The sequence below is a fragment of the Megascapheus bottae genome, chromosome 18 (genome assembly GCF_031878675.1).
Source record: "Megascapheus bottae isolate mThoBot1 chromosome 18, mThoBot2.hap1, whole genome shotgun sequence".
In the NCBI taxonomy this organism is placed as follows: Eukaryota; Metazoa; Chordata; class Mammalia; order Rodentia; family Geomyidae; genus Megascapheus; species Megascapheus bottae.
In genome coordinates this window covers 29,894,939-29,913,841 of record NC_143526.1, presented here as the reverse complement: position 1 = coordinate 29,913,841, position 18,903 = coordinate 29,894,939, and the positions used below count along the sequence as shown (strand labels likewise).

At 50.0% G+C, this 18,903-nt stretch overlaps 1 protein-coding gene across 1 annotated transcript; it reads right to left on the bottom strand.

The window, feature by feature from the left end:
• Window positions 1-9,002: 9,002 nt before the first annotated feature.
• On the bottom strand, window positions 9,003-14,075 carry Bpifa1 (BPI fold containing family A member 1). The gene is made up of 8 exons (XM_090352838.1): window positions 13,912-14,075; window positions 12,973-13,147; window positions 12,625-12,784; window positions 11,325-11,432; window positions 10,857-11,006; window positions 9,849-9,933; window positions 9,310-9,373; window positions 9,003-9,078 (listed from the first exon to the last, which is right to left on the bottom strand). The coding sequence occupies exons 2-8, from the start codon at window positions 13,130-13,132 to the stop codon at window positions 9,038-9,040; spliced, it is 768 nt and encodes a 255-aa protein (XP_090208964.1). The 5' UTR covers window positions 13,133-13,147; window positions 13,912-14,075; the 3' UTR covers window positions 9,003-9,037.
• Window positions 14,076-18,903: the final 4,828 nt, after the last annotated feature.

The window sequence follows — 18,903 nt, the reverse complement described above, 5'->3', positions numbered from 1 at the left end:
CTTGGGCTTTCCTCGAGGTTAGTGCTCTACCACTTGAGCCACAGCACCACTTCCAGCTTTTCTATGTATGTGGTACCGAGGAATCGAACCCGAGTCTTCGTGCCTGCTAAGCAAGCACTCTACCACTAGGCCAAACTCCCGGCCCTCCATGAGAATCTTATCTCCAATTAACTACCTAAAATCTGGACTCAAGTAGTAGAGTGCCAGCCTTGAGTGAAAACAGTCAAGGGACAGCTCCCAGGCCCCGAGTTCAGGCCACAGTACTGGCATCAAACAAGCAAACAAATCCTGAGTCCCTAAGCAACCGTCACCAACCAGCACAGAGATCAAATTAAAGTGACAAAAAAGGGAAATGATTCTTCTTCATAAAATACGTTTAAAATATAGAGAACATTCTTAAATACTTGTTAAACAATATAGAGAACCTATTCAAGACATTGGAAATACAATGCAAAGATCAGTGTTAATAAAATCTTTCAAAAAATATAGAGAGAACCTTTTGGGAAGAAATAAGTCCACAAAAAACATTTAAACATGTGTGTGTGTTAGTAATCCTGGGGCTTGAACTCAGGGCCTGGGCACTGTCCCTGAGCTTTTGCTCAAGGCTAGTGCTCTACCTCTTGCGTCACAGCTTCCCTTCTGGCTTTTTCTGGTTATGTGGTACTGAGGAATTGAACCTAGGGCTTCATGCATGCTAGGCAAGCACTCTACCACTAAGATACATTCCCAGCCCACCTTCTTGGTTTTGTTGTTGTTGTTATTTGCCAATCCTGAGGTTTGCACTCAGGGTTTGGGCCACAGTCCTTGAGCTTTCTCAAGGTTAACACTCTACCACTTGAGCCACAGCACCACTTCTGACTTTTTCTGTGTCGTAGTACCGAGGAATTGAACCCAGGGCTTCATGAATGCTAGGCAAGTACTCTACCACTAGGTCACACTCCCAGCCCACATTCTTATCCTCAGATCTCAGCCTCCTGAGTAGTTAGGATTACAGGCATGAGCTACTGTCTTAGAGTTTTTAAAAATTAAAAAAAGAAATCTTACATGGAACAGCTGCTTTTTTTTGGGGGGGGGTCAGCCAACAACCCCACTTCCTGCTGGAGAAGGACACATAGGCTGGTGGTGGGGTGGAGTGGGGTGGGGATAGAGGCCCATTTCCCGCCTTCCCCCCTTCAGGGAAACACTGGGGAGACTTTGCTGATAATGATCACAAAAGCACAATCATGTCATCATCCAGGAACTGTTGGGACTGAAGTAAAGAAATGGGTTCTGGAACGTTCCAGGCATAATCCTTCTTTTGTGGGACAGGAATAGACTCAATTCAGTGCAAACAAAGCACGGCTAAGTGTGTGGGGACTAAGGAGCAGGTGTGAGGCAACCTCTGCAGAGGTCACTGCAGTCAGGGGACCGGGCCCTTTTCATCTATGCAAGGGGCAGGTGACCCGGAGGCCAGCAAGGCGCTGTAAGCACAGGAGTCTGGACCGAGTGACAAAGCGTCTGTCTCTGCAAGCTCTGACCAAATAGCTGGCAGGCTAGGGGGGCGATGGACGCCAACCAGAGTTGGAGGTCATAGAGGAGGGTGTCAGATGGTAGCCCAGAGACCAGCACCCTGCTGGGTGTCAGTACCAAGGCAGGTGGAGGGTTGCCCCAGCTTTGGCCAGATTTAGGGGAGCAGGCTGGGTCAGAAAAAGCTTCATGGAAGAAGTGATATGGCCCTGGCCCTGGGTTCCAGGAAGGGCTGTGGAGACAAGAGATGACTAGAGAGGGTGAGGAGGGGAGGGCTTCCAGGAGAAGGCCTCGCAGGGATGGGGGAGGAAGGGATGCAAGAAGAGTCTGGCCTTGTGAAAGGGGGTGATGGGGAAGGTGGGCTGGGAGGAGAACTGAGTTCTCCCACAGGCATGGGATTCTGGTCTCCACACATTTCTCAATGTCCCAGGCCAAAGCAGAGCCTTTGGGGTCCTCAGTGATTCGTTTGGTTAGAAATTCAGGACTCATGGGACAGATTTATAGTCAAACAGAGAGAGAGAGAGAGAGAGAGAGAGAGAGAGAGAGAGAGAGAGAGAGAGAGAGAGAGAGAAACAGAAACAGACAGACAGACAAAGACAGAGAGACATAGAGAGACCGAGAGATAGAGACATAGAGACGGTGACAGAGACAAAGAGACAGGAGACAGAGAGGAAGCAAAGAAAATGATGAGGTAACATCAAGCCACCATGCTTTGTGGGTTCCATCAGGAGACTGAATAAACGAAGAGGCCAGCAGGCCCCCACAGAAGTTTCTGTCCCCCTGGGAATTTAATGTCTCCCCCCCCTTCCACGTGACTGTTCCTGTTCAACTTTCACACACATGATTTTGCACACAATTTGGGGTGCTGTGCATGAAGACAAGGGGCTGCTGCAAGACAGGGCAAACTGGCTCTGCCATGTTGAACGGCCTGTCTGCAGCTTCACTGCTCTATCTTGGACTGGCTCAAGGTCACAGGTACTGGATAAGAAGCCAGGACTTGAACCCGGCTTTGTTTCTTCCCTTTCGGGGGTGTCTTAGGAACCTCAGCTCTTTCCATCCCACCCTTACCAGGGGCCACCTCACCCAACTTCCATTCTCCCACCTGCACTCGGAAAGCACTTGGTAATAGAAAGGAACTGTGTCTCGAGCTCCATGAACAGAAAGGGCTACAGCCAAGACAGTCATGGCGACAATGGCGCTTAGTAAACACCCTCTCCAAGTGTGCTGGGTGCTGTTTGACTCCCTGGTTACGTCAGTTTATCTGATCTCACACCAGCGCCTGGCTGTGGGTGCATTGTGGGCTCCTAGGAGGTCTGGGGGAGCCTTGGACAGAGAGAGGTGAAAGGAAACAATCGGATACACGTGTGGAACTGAGACTAGCAAGTACTGCTGCTGTCTCAGTACTTTAAATGGTGCTGGGGTTGCATCAGAACCTTATGCTTGTTCCTTTATTTATTTATTTATTTTTGCCAGGGTTTTTTTTGGGGGGGGGAGGGGGACTTGAATTCAGGCCTAGATGTTTTCCCTGAGCTTTTGTGCTCAAGCCCAGTGCTCTACCACTTTGAGCCATAGCTCTACTTCATTGGAAATAAGAGTCTCATGGACTTTCCTGCCCAAGCTGGTTTTGAACCTCGATCCTCAGATTTCAGCCTCCTGAGAAATTAGGAATAAAGCATGAGCTACCAGCACCTGGCTGCCTGCTTCTTTTAAGGGGAGGGAGGTAGCAAATGGCTAGAGAGTGATGGAGTCCCAGTGCGATTCCCAGAAGGACTAAGAGGTGGTAGGAAGGGAGAGTCTTTGCTCACCATAGCTGATGATGTGGTAGGTAGCGAAGATTCTAGAAAACCCTGTCGTCAGCTATCCAGGGTGACTCTAGCAGTGCTATGGAGGTGTCCTGAGCATGTGAGGGTGGAGGCCTCTTACCGTGGGTGCAGCTGTGTCTGCCAGCAGAGCCTCCAGATCCACGCAAAGCACGCTGTGCAGCCTCCTGCGCCCGTCTAGAGTCTGTGTCCTCTCGGGGCTGCGAAATCTTGCTTTTTGCCTGTCCTGACCTGGGGACCAGGAAGAGGTCCAGGGACACAAGCACAAGACGCCTCCTTAGGGTTGGGTTTCTGTGCTAACATTGACTTACCTGGTCACCGGCTCAGCAGGAGGTGATGAAAAATCCAGCAAGGACACAGCTGCTAGTTAGTGGCTTCCCAGCAACTCCTTCATGGCTTTCTTCTAGAACCTTCCCTCTCCCATCCGCATGGAACCTCTGCACTTAAGTTCTGACTTCCACTCACGCCTCACCTGTCTGTGGTCTCCAGAGCACCCTGTAGCGGTATCTGTAGATAGCCCTCCTCTCTGTCCCCACCATGCAGACCTCTCCCAGACCACCCATCCCTTCCCCTCTACTCTCTCTGACTCCCAGCTGCCCTGCCAAGGCTGGCCTCCTTCTCCCCATAACCAGTGCCCTGTTGCCTCCCCAGAACCTCCTTGCTGTACCAGCTTCGTCCTCCTCTGAATACCATCCGCCATGCTTCCATGCACGTTTAAGGGCATTGAAGGCTCCTGAGCCCGTCCCCTTGGGACCCCAGCACCCACACCAGCAGTGCAATTCAGTTTTCAGTTTGGCTTGTGCATCAGAGGAGGACAAGAGGCAAATTCCTTTGTCCAACACCCAGACTCATCAGGCACCGGCCACTTCTGCTTTGCTGTCCAAGTTCAACTCCAAGGAAATCAAAGTCATGGCTCACATGCCACATCTGCCCTCCTTCTAAGATGGCGCCCGTGTTTGTTCCTACATGGGTTAGTGATGACATCTCCAAAGCAGCCAGGGACTGGGGAGTCTAAGGGGTGAAGAAGGGAGATGCCGTCTGTCTAAGTCCTGATCACCAAAGCCATCATGGGATAACCTGGGGCGAGAAAGAAGCAGAAACACAGAAAGCATGGAGGGGGTGTGTGTGTGGTATCACTTTTGATGAGCTTGGTGACATTGTCTGCCAGAAAGGACACTGATCTTTGGCAGGGGACAGCCTGCAGATCTTAAATCGAAGATCTTCCCAGCCAGTCTTCTTTGACCTGGTCCCTTTCAGAGAATGGCTTTACTTTCTCTAGAGCTGTAGGGACCAGGAGACATGCTTTGTTAGAAGGTGACATTGGTCACTCAAGGCCATCTCCTGTGTGTGTCTGGCTTTTCCCTCAGGGTACAACATGTTTAGGACAATCGTGCATTTGTACAGGCACAGTCTCCATTGCACATTTGTGCCCAGTGCTCATTCGCTTTCTTTCCTGAACTCAGGACTTGGGTTTGTTCCTGAGTTTTTTGCTTAAGGTAAGAATCTACAATCTTAGACGTAGTACTGCTTCTGGTATTTTGGTGATTAATTGGAGATTAGAGTCATGTGGGCTTTCCTGCCTGGGCTGGCTTTGAACCTAGGTTCTCTGCTCTCAGCCTCCTGAGTAGCCAGGATTATAGTCCTGAACTACCAGCACCTGGCCTGTAAGATTTTTTTTTTGGTAAATATGTTTTCATTTCCTTTTGCGTAAACTACTGGTCAGAGGAGAGGCTTATGCTTAGTTTTAGAAGAAATTTCCAGGAACTTTTGCAAATACATTGCACTGTGTGGAAGAAGTCAGCATCACCCAGGAAGTGGCTTTGGGTGGGTCAGTGCCACCTGCCACACCCCATGTCTCCAGTTCCCAGTGACTCTCAAGGAGAAGATGAGAAGCTACTCCTGTTGGACTACTCCTGGGAAAAGTCAAAAGCCACTCAGGGACATCTGTAAGGACAGCGAGGTCCTTATTGTGACCCCAGAGAGAGTGTCCCTTCTCCAGGAAGAGCAGGGCTGAAAGTTCCTTCCATGGGATCCTGGGAAAGGGGCCTGAGACTTGATCTCCAGATCAATGCACCTGTAGACTGAGTCCTCTGTCCTCTGAAGTGGAGATCTGCTCTGGTGCTAAGCTCCTGCTGTCTCAGAAGCTGTCTCTGGGAGAAGCCAGCTCTGATATGGTAGAGGCCTCTTCCTGGCAGCCAATGAGGAAGCAAGGACCCAATGGTGGCATGAGTGAACATGACAGCAGGCTCACCTGCTGAGCCTTCAGAGGAAATGCCAGTTATAACTAGGCAATAATCCAAAAACACTCTGAGTGGAAATCACCTAGACCAACTGCTCACAGATTTCTATTCCAAAGACACCTTAAGATAACCTTAAATATTTATATATATTGCACCACTCCTAGGGCTGGAACTCAGGGCCTGGGCACTGTCCTTGGACACTTTTGCTCGAGGCTAGCACCCTGTCACAGCGCCACTTCCAGCTTTTTCTGTGTATGTGGTACCAAGGAATTGAACCCAGAGCTTTGTGCCTGCTAGGTGAGCACTCTACCAGTAGGCCAAACTCCTGGCCCTGTCCCTATACTTTTGCTGATAAGTCTACTACCTTACTTTGAGGACTAAGCAGTTAGTGTGAGATAACTTGATGGGCTGTGTGGGAAAATGATGACTATACTTAGAACCCAGGGGGAGAATCCTTCCTTCCAAAGTAAATAAATAACAAGAAAAGCATCATACTTGGAGTGCAGGGATAATAAATAGCCGGAGCTCTGGAGGTTAACTACTGGGTTCTGGATGCTGCATCTTCCACTTAAGAGCTCTGTGACTCAGAGTCTGCATATCTGGGTTGATGAGATTGATCCAGCCTTCACAGCTATCCCCCCAGGGTGGCATCTAGGAAGGACACTTGTACCACGCCCTCTAGTGGTCACAGGAAAGCTGTGCACACCAGTGCCAAGTTAAGGGATGGAGATGCTGGCTTCAGTAGCCAGGCTGATCTGGCTCCCAAGCTTCCAGTCATTCATGCATCACTCTCATGGCTTATGTCACACACCAGCCACCCTTCTCCTTACTTACTGTTTCTCTGCATTGTGTCCCTGTCTGTTGTTGTTCAATATTTGTGTGTGTGTGTGTGAGAGAGAGAGAGGGAGACAGAGAGAGAGAGAGAGAGAGAGAGAGAGAGAGAGAGAGAGAGAGAGAGAGAGAGAGAGAGAGAGAGAGAGAGAATGTCCTGGAACTCAGGGCCTAAACACTGTCTCTCACCTTTTTGCTCAAGGCTGGTGCTCTACCACTTGAGGTATAGCTCCACGTCCTACTTTTTGCTAATTAATTGGAGAGAAAACTCTCATAGACTGCTGCTGGGTTTGAGCTTGGCTCCTCCGATCTCAGCCTCTGGAGTCACTAGGATACAGGCATGAGCTATCAGTGCCCAGCTCATCTCCATCTTTCTTTTGCTTGGAGGACTGAAGAGGCAATATGACAGGATCCTAGTAAGCAAATGACCTCGAGACAAATGATCAGGTCTCCTTCAGGGCCTCTCAGTGGTGGTAAAGCCACAACTTAGTATGTCTGCCCCCTACCACACTTTCTAGGTCCATTTGCATCACAGCTCCTGTATATACAGCTTCCTTTCTCCATGACAACCCTGCATGTTGCTACCTGTGTCCCTAACCTCCTCCTGTGTCCTTCCTAAGGAGAGCCAGACAGTCACCCGAAATCCCCACACACCCGAGCACTCCCTCCCTTAACAGCTCAAGCCTTCAAAGATCGACCGTGGGCCATCCAGGCTTTGGTGTGGTGGCAGTGATCATCCTGATGGCTCAGCCCTCATGGGAGGGTGAAAAACAGCAAGACCCGAGGTGCAGAAGAAGAGTAATTTTATTGAGTGAGAATCACGTGATGCTGGGTATCTGGGGGGAGGGGCAGGGAGTAGGGAGCTGGTTCCTCAGGGAGAAGGAGGCTTGGCACTTTCCACACAGGGGACAGTCTTCTGTGGGCCCTGCGAAGCTGCGGAGAGAGCATACTGAGTGGCAAGGAATGATTCTGTTGGGAGAAAAGCCTCGTCAGACGTTTGGATCAAGGTTGACTCAAGGTCACTGGCTTTTATCAGTACTGGTCCTTCATCCAACCTTTCTTCTGAGGGCCAGGAGGAGGTTGAGACCCTGGACCTGGAGATCTGGACAGCCCAGGCCTGGGGCCAGGGAGCGCCTTGTGTTTGTGTCTTGGAGTGTATCTGATGTCCGCATGTGGACTTGTATATGGCAAGTCTGCATAGGTGTGCATAGGTGTGAGTGTGCTACTGTGAATGTGCATGCATGTATGTCTAGTGTGTGTGCATGTGTGTGCGTGTGCGTGTGTGTGTGTGCGTGTGCGTGTGTGTGTGTGTGTGTGTGTATCGTTGACCACGTCTTTCCTTTTGTTGCTGTGTTACCCATGTCTCTCTACCTCAGTCAACTTCTCTTTCTTTCTTTCTTTCTTCTTTTTTTTTTTTTTGCCAGTCTTGGGCTTGAGCTCAGGGCCTGAGCACTATCCTTGGACTTTCTCAAGGCTAGAGCTCTAACAATTGAGTCTCAGCACCACTTCCATCTTTTTTCTATGTATGTGGTACTGAGGAATCAAACCTGGGTCTTCGAGCATGCTAGGCAAGCACTCTACCAGTAGGCCAAACTCCCGGCCCTCAGTCAACTTTTCTATGGACGTGTCTGCATCCCTGTGTGTGTTTATGTGGATGTTTTGTCATTTTTGGTTACAGTCTAGGTATTACATGAGTTACATGCTCAGTCTCAGAGGGGTGCTATTGGGAGGTGGTGTGAGCTTTGGGTGGTGTGAGCTTTGGGTGGTGTGAGCTTCGGGTGGTGGGAGGTTTGGGAGGTGTGAGCTCCGGGTGGTGTGAGCTTCAGGTGGTGTGAGCTTTGGTGGTGGGAGGTTTGGGTGGTGTGAGCTTTGGGTGGTGTGAGCTTCAGGTGGTGTGAGCTTTGGTGGTGGGAGGTTTGGGTGGTGTGAGCTTCGGGTGGTGGGAGCTTTGGGTGGTATGAGTTTCGGGTGGTGTGAGTTAGGGTGGTGTGAGCTTCGGGTGGTGTGAGCTTCAGGTGGTGGGAGTTAGGGTGGTGGGAGTTAGGGTGGTGTGAGCTTCGGGTGGTGTGAGCTTCGAGTGGTGTGAGCTTCGAGTGGTGTGAGCTTCGGGTGGTGTGAGCTTCGGGTGGTGTGAGCTTCGGGTGGTGGGAGTTAGGGTGGCGGGAGTTAGGGTGGCGTGAGTTTTGAGTGGTGTGAGCTTCGGGTGGTGTGAGCTTCGGGTGGTGTGAGCTTCGGGTGGTGGGAATTAGGGTGGTGGGAGTTAGGGTGGCGTGAGTTTTGGGTGGTGGGAGCTTCAGGTGATGGGAACTTTGGGTGGTGTGAGCTTCGGGTGGTGGGAGCTTTGGGAGACGGGAGGCCTTTAAGTCATTGGGTCAGCCTTTCAAGGAAATCATGGGACCTGGCCCCTTGCTCCATGAAGGATGAGGTGAGCAGCTTTGTCCATCCCCACCCCCTCTCCCCACAACAGCTCATGTTTCTACCATGATGTGCAATGGAGCCCATTGGTCATGAGCTGGGGTCCCCCAGCTATTTCACTATAGGGATGGAAAGCTGAGCAACACGGATGTCATCTCCCAAGGGAATGGGATGAGGGAGTGGCACTCACCCGCTCAGCCGAGGCCTGATCCCTTCCTGGGAGTCCTACACCTTGATGACAAACTCTAGATCACTGATGAGCATTCCTGGAAAGTGAAGAGGCCAGCCTAGAGTTATGATCTGGAGGTGAACGGGTCTCAGGAGAGCCCACATTCCTCCTCCCCCACTGGGGGACAGTGAGTGACAGCTTTGGAGCCCAGTCGTGTTCCGCGTCATAGGCGGGGTTTCTTCCCCCAGCCAGCCTAGTGTCAGGACTTAGGGCAAGGTGGGCTCATTATCTCACAATTATCTGGATAAGTCTTGGAAGTAGGACTTACGGATGATGTCATGCACCAAGGTGATATCCAAGTGGCTGAGAACCTCATTGACCAGAGGGCACACCTGTCCCCGGGCAGAGAAGGCAGTGAGGCAAATGGGTACCTGCTGGGAGGCTGGAAACAGCAGGCCTGGGAAGGGTTCTCTGGGGAGAGTTCCTCTCATTGCTCAGTGCCTAATTATGACTCTGAGTGATCGCACAGCTGAATGGCCACACAGCAACAATAGGCAAAAGGCATGAACACCAGAACTAAAGGCATGAAGGATTTGTTGAAAAGACCTGAGTCACCCAGTGATCCTGCCATTAGGCTGGGTGGGCCCGGCCATTTCCGCTACAATGTGGACATACCTAGGGCCTGGACCACAGCCAAAGCCAATCAATACATTTAGTGGGATGGAAAGAAGGAATGTGGACAGATGGATCCAAGGACAGACAGACTGATGGACCAAGTTTACTACTCAAGTGAGGGGACTTCGATTCCCTTTCAGCTGAGATGCTATAAGGCCCTGGGGTCGGGGCTGGCCACATCTGTCCTCTTACCTTTCCCTGCACCAGGTCAGGAAGGGCTTCATTCAAGACCCCTGTGATGGCATCTAGAAGCCCTTGCATGTGGAGGGGAGCATCCCTGGAAGAGAAAAGCCACAAGGATGATGTGGAGGTGTAGGATTGGTCTAGACAAGTCTTGTGAACTTTTTTTTTTTTTTTGGCCAGTCCTGGGCTTGAGCTCAGGGTCTGAGCACTGTCCTTGGGATTTCTCAAGGCTAGAGCTCTACCACTTAAGCCTCAGCACCACTTCTGCGTTTTTTTCTATGTATGTGGTGCCCAGGTGTCGAACCCGGGTCTTCGTGCATGCTAGGCAATCACTCTACCACTAGGCCACACTCCCGGCCTGATCTAGACAAGTCTTTAGGGATCACTCTTCACCCTTAGTCTCAGCACTTAGTAACCCAAACTGGGCCTGTCTACTCCTACCTGGGTGGGTTAACAACAAGGATCCTAGGGATACACACACTCAGTGCTGAGACACAGCACCTGTCCTCCAAGTCTGTGTTCACCCACCAACAGTGCTCAGTACATCCTAACTGCCACAAGGATTCAGTGACATGATAGATGTGAAGTTCAGTAAACATTAGCCATGGTGCGGGCGCCTTCTGTGTGTGATGGGTATCTTAGTCTCCTCAGGTGACCCATTACTGGAATAAACAATCCAGCTAGGCTCTGTCTAGAGCATACTCTACATGGGATAAAACACATGCATGCCTATTATCTGGATGAATTTTCGTATTCATTCAACGGATTACACATTATAGATAAGGATGCATGGACCCCAATCAGAGAACTATTATTCAAGTTCACCTCTCTCCCCATCCCCCTGGATTATATTGTTTATCCAGTATATAGGTCATCCTGGCCTAACACAAAGCAGAAGTGAATATTTACACACTCATTTATTCATCCATCTGTCCATACATGGACCCAGCATCTCTCCATCCACATGTCCATTCATCTCCCATCCATCCATTCATCCACACCAGCCTCTTGCCTTACCCATTAAGCAGAGTGATGTGCAGGCTGCCAGGTGAATGGGTGCAATCACCAAGGACCAGGTAGTTTTTCCCCTGACTGTCTGTTGCAACCAGAATTTCTGCGGTGATGTTCAGCTTTAAGTCCAGTTTCAACACATTGACAACCACGGGCCTGCAGAGGAGACAACCTAAGTGGCATCTGGCTTTACCACATTTCAAGGTGAAGGAATTTTTCTCCTTGCCAAAAATGCCAGCCTTACCTCCTTCCATCTTACTAGTCATTCTACTCATCTCAATCTCCAGCAGGGGAAATGAAGGCTCAGGGAAGCCAAGTGAGCTTCCTAGGTGACCCCAGCTTGTTCAGCATAACGCAACTGAGCTAAGGTTGGAAACCTGGATCTGTCCACTCCAACACTTCCTGTTTGGCTGCCTCTGGCATCAGGGTCTCCCTTGGTGAGCCATCTTTTCATCTCCCCTGAGAGATACTCACGTATTCACTTTGAGCTTCAAGCCCAGAGGGATGGTGACATAGAGACGGTGGCCTTCAGGGCTCTTCACGAGGCCAAGTTCCAGAAGCTGGGGATCTGTGATTTCAATGCTATTCAGAAGACAACATCAGAGGGAGAAACATTAGCTTCTTGAGCCTTGAACCCAGAAACTACTTTTAATCCAAATGTTTCCAGCTCAGAGGAGGAGTCAGTCACCTGGTGTGAAGAAGGAAACAGGAAAGTCTTATACCAGAGCCACCACTTACAAAGAGACTTAAAAAGAGAGTGGCTGGCTTGTGGGTTGGTGGGAAGATGGGTATGGGTATATGTGTGTGTGAGAGAGTTTGATGGAAGACAGAGTGGAAGACGGATGATGAGTGGACTGAGGGAATGTGTGATGGGTGAATGAATGATGTATGAGTAATTCTGCACAGACAACTATGGGTGTAAGTCACTCATTCTGCCACGGCTTTCAATGACACATCTGTCCCCAAGGATTAGCATTGAGGCTGAGGAGCAGGGTGAATGCAGAAAAGGGAGGAGGAAAGCCAGGGGATTTTTGCCTTCCCTGGTCCTTGCAACAATCTTTCTCTGGAGTGCTAGACACTCCATTTCACAGGAGAAACCAAAGCGACTGGTGTCTTGTGTCTGCCGTGACATTTCTCCAGAGTGTACACTTGGAAATCAAGCTCAAGTGTGTCTTTCTGTTTCCAGGTCAGGAAGAAGAACCTGGGTGGATGGAAATCACAGAAGTTTCTCTGATCCAGCCCTACTGAAGCTGTGGCAGCAAGCTTCTCTGCTTATTTGTGTCTCACAGAAATTACCCTGTCTGGTCTTACCATGGATATTAGCTACGCTGATGATGTAATTTGAGGGCAGCTAACACATTCTTGCTTACACTGGAGCCAGCTGTGTGAAGGGCTTTCCCAGGTGGAGATACAGAATGGCCTTAGCACAGTAGAAAAAGGTTTTGGCTTTGGACTTTGCCAAGAAGCTCTCTTCTACAACAGTCTAGTTGTGTGAGGACAAGGCACAAGCCTACCCTCCAGTTTATTCATCTGTGAACTGGGGGCGATGAAGTTGACCTTGAAAGTTGTTTATGAGGATTTTAAGTGCTACTGGGTGGGACTCCAGGGAGGAGGGGGTGATGACTGATCCAAGAGAGCTGGCATTCCTTCCCAGACTGGGGAAGGCCCCAGCTTCATGCTCAGGTTACACCCCTCCTTCTATATGGCTGCTGCTTGGGGCAGGTCGATCTTCAGTAGCTGGTGAGGACCGAGACCCTGTTTCAGGCAAACTTACTCAACGATGCTATTCAGGAGAGGGATGGATGAGGTCAGTTTTCCAAGCAGGCCCCCCAGCAGGCCCCCAGAACTGCTGCTTCCAGGCTTCAGGATGTCCAGGAGTGGGAGATCTCTCAGAATGCCCAGCACACCCCCGGAGAGCAGGCCATTGTGGAGAACTAGGAATGGGTGGAAAGGTCCCCAGGTCCAGATTTGACCATTCCAGAGCCTCTCTCCCTTCCATCCTTTCCCCTCCTCTTCCTGGGTGGCTCTACACACAGGTAGGCACACATGCGCACAGGTACACACACACACACACACACACACACACACTCACACACGTGTGAGAGGGGTTGTCACGACTTACTACTCTTGAAGCTTCCAGCCAGATCTGTGGGATTTGATGGCAGAACTGGAGTCCCAGGCAAGGGCAGGCCCTGGCCCATGGGTAAGGGCAGGCCTTGAAGCTGGGCTGAGGTCTGGGCCAGCAGCCCACAGAAGATGACGAAGCTCCCAATTTGAAACATTCTCCCTCTTGGTATCTGTGGACAGAAGTATCAGAGGAATCTGTCCATTCCCTGCCCCTGTCTTCTGTCAGCAGGGGTGTGGGGTACCTCTTATCTCCTCTTCAGAACACCAGGGAGTGACTTGTAACCAGAGCTAATACTTCTGGAACTTTCTCTGTGCTGGGAAATAGGCTGATGGCGTTCTACCCAGTGAGCAATTTGATCTCCACCACATCCCCAGAGATCGGTCATCCCTACTTGCCCTGCACAGGGGGCAGTGGAGAGGGAACAGGCTGTAGTGACTTGGAGGTACAAGCACACTGGGTGAGGAAATTTGGAAGCACACTTATCTGACCTAGAGGACTCTGGGTAATTGCGTATCAGCTCTCTTCTCCAGGTGGAAACTACTTGCTTCTTCTTCTTGCTTGTTCTTCAGAGTGGACAGAGAAGCTTAAACAAGCCTATGGATGAAATTCTGCACTGCTTTACCACTAACCCTGCCCCTTTCAGGCCTGGATGGCTTGGGGATGTCCTCCCCAGTCCCACTAAATTGGAGGAGGCCGAGTTACAAGCCATCATCACAATTCAGGCTGGCAACTTGCTATACAACTCCTCAGAGACCCTGGACTGAGGTAGGAATAGTACTGGTTTCTCTATTGGTGTAGATTGCTCAGGGAAAGTCAACCCCTTGCTCCTGACCAGCCAGTCTTGTTTCTCTTACTAAGATGTTACTGGGTGACCCTAAATGCACTGGCCAAAGGCAGCCCATGGCAAGGAACCGTGGCAGGGGCGGGTCTCACCTGGGCTTCTCAAGGTATTCAAGGCAGCCCTGGTCCCTCTGCTGTCCTTGCTTCTGCACGAGGAGGAGGGCTCTTTTATAGCACGAGGATCAGGAAACATGAGATGGAGTGATGCATTTCTAGATAATTCAGAAATCTGTGATCTACCTCTCCAAAGTAAATAATTGCCAGTCATATTAGCAGGTGAGTCAGTTAGGGGATTGGGTCCCCAAGTTAAACAGAGGAAAAACTTGAGATGGGATGTTACTCAAGACTTCACAATTTCCCACACAAGGCTGGGGTCGGGGACTCAGGCTCAGGTGATCCTGTTTGGGGGACAGGAAGGGCAGCCAGGGGGAGCCCCAGAAGGGACCTGTCTTATTTTTGGCCTTTGTTTTTCCTGGTCCAGTTCTTTCTCTCTGGCTGGGAAACCCTTGCTCCCACAATGTTGAGTCAAACTGCAGGAGATGTCCCCATTTCTGGGTGTATCTCACTTCCCAGCTGGGGGTCTTCCACTGGCCTTATACTTGGCAATCCTGGAAGTATGCACCTCACAAGGAGCCTGGCAGGGGAGGCCACTGAGGCCCAGTGGGGACAATGGACCCAGATAGGGAGCAAGAAAAGAATGCCAACAGCCCAATGCCTGCCAGGCTCTTGCCATGCCCTGGGTTCTCACAGCCCTGAAAGTCAGGACGTGAGTTTTTGTATGGGGATAGCAGGCTCTGAGTGCCTTGTGAAACATCCAGAGTTGGACAGCTGGCATGGTGCACACTCAGTCTTTTAGTCACTGGGCTGAGAGAGGGAGGCATCTTCCCTACCCTTGCTTGCCAGTTTTGATTTCCTGCACCTGGAGTTCATGATCCTATGCTTCCCACTTTCAAGTTCTGGAAGTCCCTCTAGGCTTGTAGGGATGGTGAGGCCTCCCGATTATTTCCTTGTACTTTCTCTTCTGTTCTTCTGCAAATGAAGTTGTGAGGCTTGGGGCTCACTTGGGCCTTTGGAGATGATTTAACAGATGAGAGGACAGCCTGAAGAGATCAAGGTCTTTCTACACCTTACAAGCAAAATTAGAGCTTGAGGAGGCATGTATACTCACCAAGCACTTATGATAGTCTAGGTGCTGTCTGTGGAAGAGAAAACCTTCAAAAGTGAATGGGGTTTTTGTCCTCTCTCCTTCTCTCTCTCTCTCTCTCTCTCTCTCTCTCTCTCTCTCTCTCTCTCTCTCTCTCTCTCTCTCTCTCTCTCTCTCTCTTCCAGTCCTGGGGCTTGAACTCAGGGCCTGAGCACTGTCCTTGGGCTTTCCTCAAGGATAGTGCTTTACCACTTGAGCCACAGCACCACCACTTCTGGCTTTTCTATGTACGTAGTACTAAGGAATCAAACCCGAGTCTCTGTGCATGCTAGGCAAGCACTCTACCACTAGGCCAAACTCCTGGCCCAAGGATTTTTGCTTCTATTTTATGATCAGAGAGGGTGACTTCTTCCCAGGGACACACAGCGAGGGAGTCACTTCAGTCTCCACCCCCAGGTCTCTCTGACACCCTGTATTCCGCTCTGAGTTCTCCTCATGCCAGATCTTCACCAGGCCTGCTCCGTGGCCCGTGAGAACCCAGCCAGTGCTGCCAGGGGGCCATGGCAGAGGATTCCCCCTCAATTTTCCATTCAAGGCCCTGGATAGAGTCCTCCCACACTTCTATCAGTCCTTCCCACTGTATCATCCCACACTGTATCATTTCAACAACTCTTGAGATTGGGTGAGGTTGCTACTATCCTCATGAGGAAACTGAGGCAGGTAAGGCAAGGAACCAGGCTGAACTTGTGTGGCTTGGCAATGGAAAGCTCCTACCATCTGCCTGGAAGTCAGAAGGCTGCATACATGCCCTGGCAGAAAACAGGAGCTAGGCACTAGTTCAAATCCTGTGGTTCTGGGCCCATCACTGCAAACTGTAGGCTCAAGGTCTGTCTGTCAGGGATATGGAGTGGGGAGGTCACACTGGGGAAGCTGGAACAAACCTCCCTTCAAAGATTTGGGTGTCCATAATTTTCCATCTTTTCTTATACATATACTGGTACTGGGGCTGGAATTCAGGGAATGGGCACTGTCCCTGAACTCTTTTGTGCAAGGCAGGCTATCTACCATTCTGAGCCACAGCTTCACTTCTGGCTTTTTTGGTGGTGAATTGGAAAGAAGTCCCATAGATTTTCCTATTTGGGGTTGGCTTTGAACTATGATTCCCAGATCTCAGTTTGCCTGGAATTAAAACAACATTCTGCTGGGTGGCTCATGATGGTTCAAAGCCAGCCTTGTCAGGAAAGTCTGTGAGACATTTATCTGCAATTAGCCACCACAAAACTAGAAGTGGTTCTGTGGCTCAAAGGGGTAGAGTACCTGCCATAAGCAAAACAGCTCAGGGAAAGCGCCCAGGCCCTGAGTTTAAGCCCTATGACTGACAAAAAATAAATAAAAAATAGGACACATGTTCTTAAACTAAGTTTCTTTCAGGCAAGCTTTTCTTGCTTTGGAGATTGAACTTTAGAGTAAGTATAAAATAATAATAATCTTTTCTGAGATGCTAGAGCTTTATACCATCTGCTTATCCCTTGGGGAAATTAAGGCTCAGAGAATCCAATGACATGTGTTGGGTCTTCTTGGCTGGGAAGAGGTAAAGTCCCAGCGCCATTTGGGGCTGTCCGGCTTCAGTGGTCTGCGAGGGCATGTTTGCTGCTGATCTCTGGAGCCTTCCCACAGGCCATGAGGCCAGCCACATGGCTCTGAGGTCCAAACCTGTGGGTCCCATTGCTCTCTGTGTGACTCTGGAAAAGCTCCTCCCCTTCTCCATCCTTCCTCCTCCTCTTCTTCCTTCCCCCCTCCCCCCACCGCTTCACCTCTTCTTCCTCTCTTACTTTTTTTCTGCTCCTGTTCCTTCTTTCTTCTTATTTTTTTATTACCTGCACTGGGCTTGAGCTCAGGGCCTGAGCACTGTCCTTGGACTTTCTCAAGGCTAGCACTCTACCACTTGAGCCTCAGCGCCACTTCTGACTTTTTTCTATGTATGTGGTACCAAGGAATTGAACCTGGGTCTTTGTGCATGCTAGGCAAGCACTTTAACCACTAGGCCAAACACCCGGCCATTCTTTCTTAAATTTTAAACACCTCGTTACGGTGAGAACACTGAACATGAGATCTACCCGTGCACACGGTAACCAGCATGAACTCTCTAGAGTTTGCACAGTGCTCCCCTTGGTGAACTTGTGACCCCCCGGGGGAGAGGGAGTAAGATTTGGAGTCACTAATGAAACCCCAGCTCCATACCCAGCTGAGCATGGGTTCCGTGTAACAAAAGGGTATAAAAGGCACAAGGCACAGCATGACAGGGCATGGAAAAAGATCCTGAACATTTGGGGCTGAATTTCTGTTTACATCACCCCAATCTCACAAGGGGTCCATTGTTGACAAGACACTTCCAGGAGAAAGCATGATGAATCTGCCCACACCACTGGCCCAGTCTTCCCATGGTTGTTCTTTGTCTCCTGAGCAGGAAGAAGACTGCAAGTTCAGCTTGAGCTGTCCTGTGGCATGGTAGGGAAGACAGGCGTGCGTGTACTGTTGCAGATCCTCTGCGAGGCATTTCGGATTAGGGAATTTGTATAGATAGATAGAGCTTGCCGGCCCCGTTCTCACCTCTGAGCTGTTGACATTCCTTTTTTGAGCATGTCAAACCTAGCTGAACTCAGGTTTCACGGGCCACCTCTGGGTGCACTGGGGAGCTGGGAGAGCGATGCTGAAACGTGAGAAGATAGGAGTGCTTAAGACTATGAGCTTTATAATCTGCTGTCCTTGCTGTGTGACTCTCTGCACTTCTGCATTCTCAGGGGATACTAAACTACCTCCATGAGGAACAGAGCTGATGTGACGGTATTTGAGGGTTATGTAAGATCCTCAGCCCTAAGCTTAGCACCTACCAAGTGCTTAATATGTGTGGGCCACTATTATTAACGTGCCTGTGGGATTTCCCATTTTTTTTTTTTGCCAGTCCTGGGGCTTGAACTCAGGGCCTGAGCACTTTCCTTGGGCTTTCTCGAGGCTAGAGCTCTAACTCTTGAGCCACAGTACCACTTCTGGCTTTTTCTATGTATGTGGCACAGAGGAATCGAACCCCAGCCTTGTGCATGATAGGCAAGCACTCTACCACTAAGCCAAACTGCCAGCCCAACCAGCCCGATTTCTCACTTCTTGATGCAGACAGCAGCCATCAATACGTATAATCAGATGGTTGATAGCTAGCTCATTAATGGCGACTCAAATGGTATTTAATGAGTACTTGCTGCCTACAAAGCATAGGCCAAACATCTTATACGTGGTCTCTTGTCATGTACTCCTTACACTGGTCATGTTTCCTTTATCAGTATTGGGGTTTTGAAGTCAGGGCCTCAAGAAAAATGCACACACATGAGTAGTTCAATGAGTTTTCACACACTGAATACCCGACCCAAAGTGGAAAAACAGACTGTGGGAAACAAATGTGGTGATGCAAACTTAGAGTCCCAGCTGCTCAGGAGGCATTGGTAGGAAGATCACAGCCTGAGGTCAGCCCGGGTGAAACATGAGAACCACCACAAAAGTAAGAGGGATTGATGGGATGTAGAGCTGAAGCAGTAGAGTGCTTGTCTAGCAAGTGTGAGGCCTTGAGATCAAACCCCAATGCTGGAAAAGAAAAAGTGAATCGCTCTTTAGAAACAAGCCCCTCCCAGGGGCAAAGCCCATCCTGAGCTCCCCATCCTCACCTTCAATGGTGTACGCTAGTTCTGCTCCTGAGCTTCACATCACTGGAGGAGCTCTATACACTTGCCTTCTTCTACAGAACTTTATGTTTTGGAGATGCATCTGTATGGCCAGGTGAACTTGAAGGTCATTTTCATTACTGTCCTGTATATCAGCGACTCTTCATGATGTTCTGTGCCCATTCTGTCCACTTTTTTTTTTTTTTTGTCAGTCCTGGGCTTGAGCTCAGG

Excerpts from the sequence above, each read along its gene's own strand:
- Bpifa1 (XM_090352838.1), bottom strand. The coding sequence starts at position 13,132 with ATGTTTCAAATTGGGAGCTTCGTCATCTTCTGTGGGCTGCTGGCCCAG. Across the intron at positions 11,433-12,624 it reads CTCCTGAATAGCATCGTTGA|CATTGAAATCACAGATCCCC; the intron begins GTAAGTTTGCCT and ends TCTTCTGAATAG. Across the intron at positions 9,079-9,309 it reads CTTGGTGCATGACATCATCC|GAATGCTCATCAGTGATCTA; the intron begins GTAAGTCCTACT and ends TTCACTTTCCAG.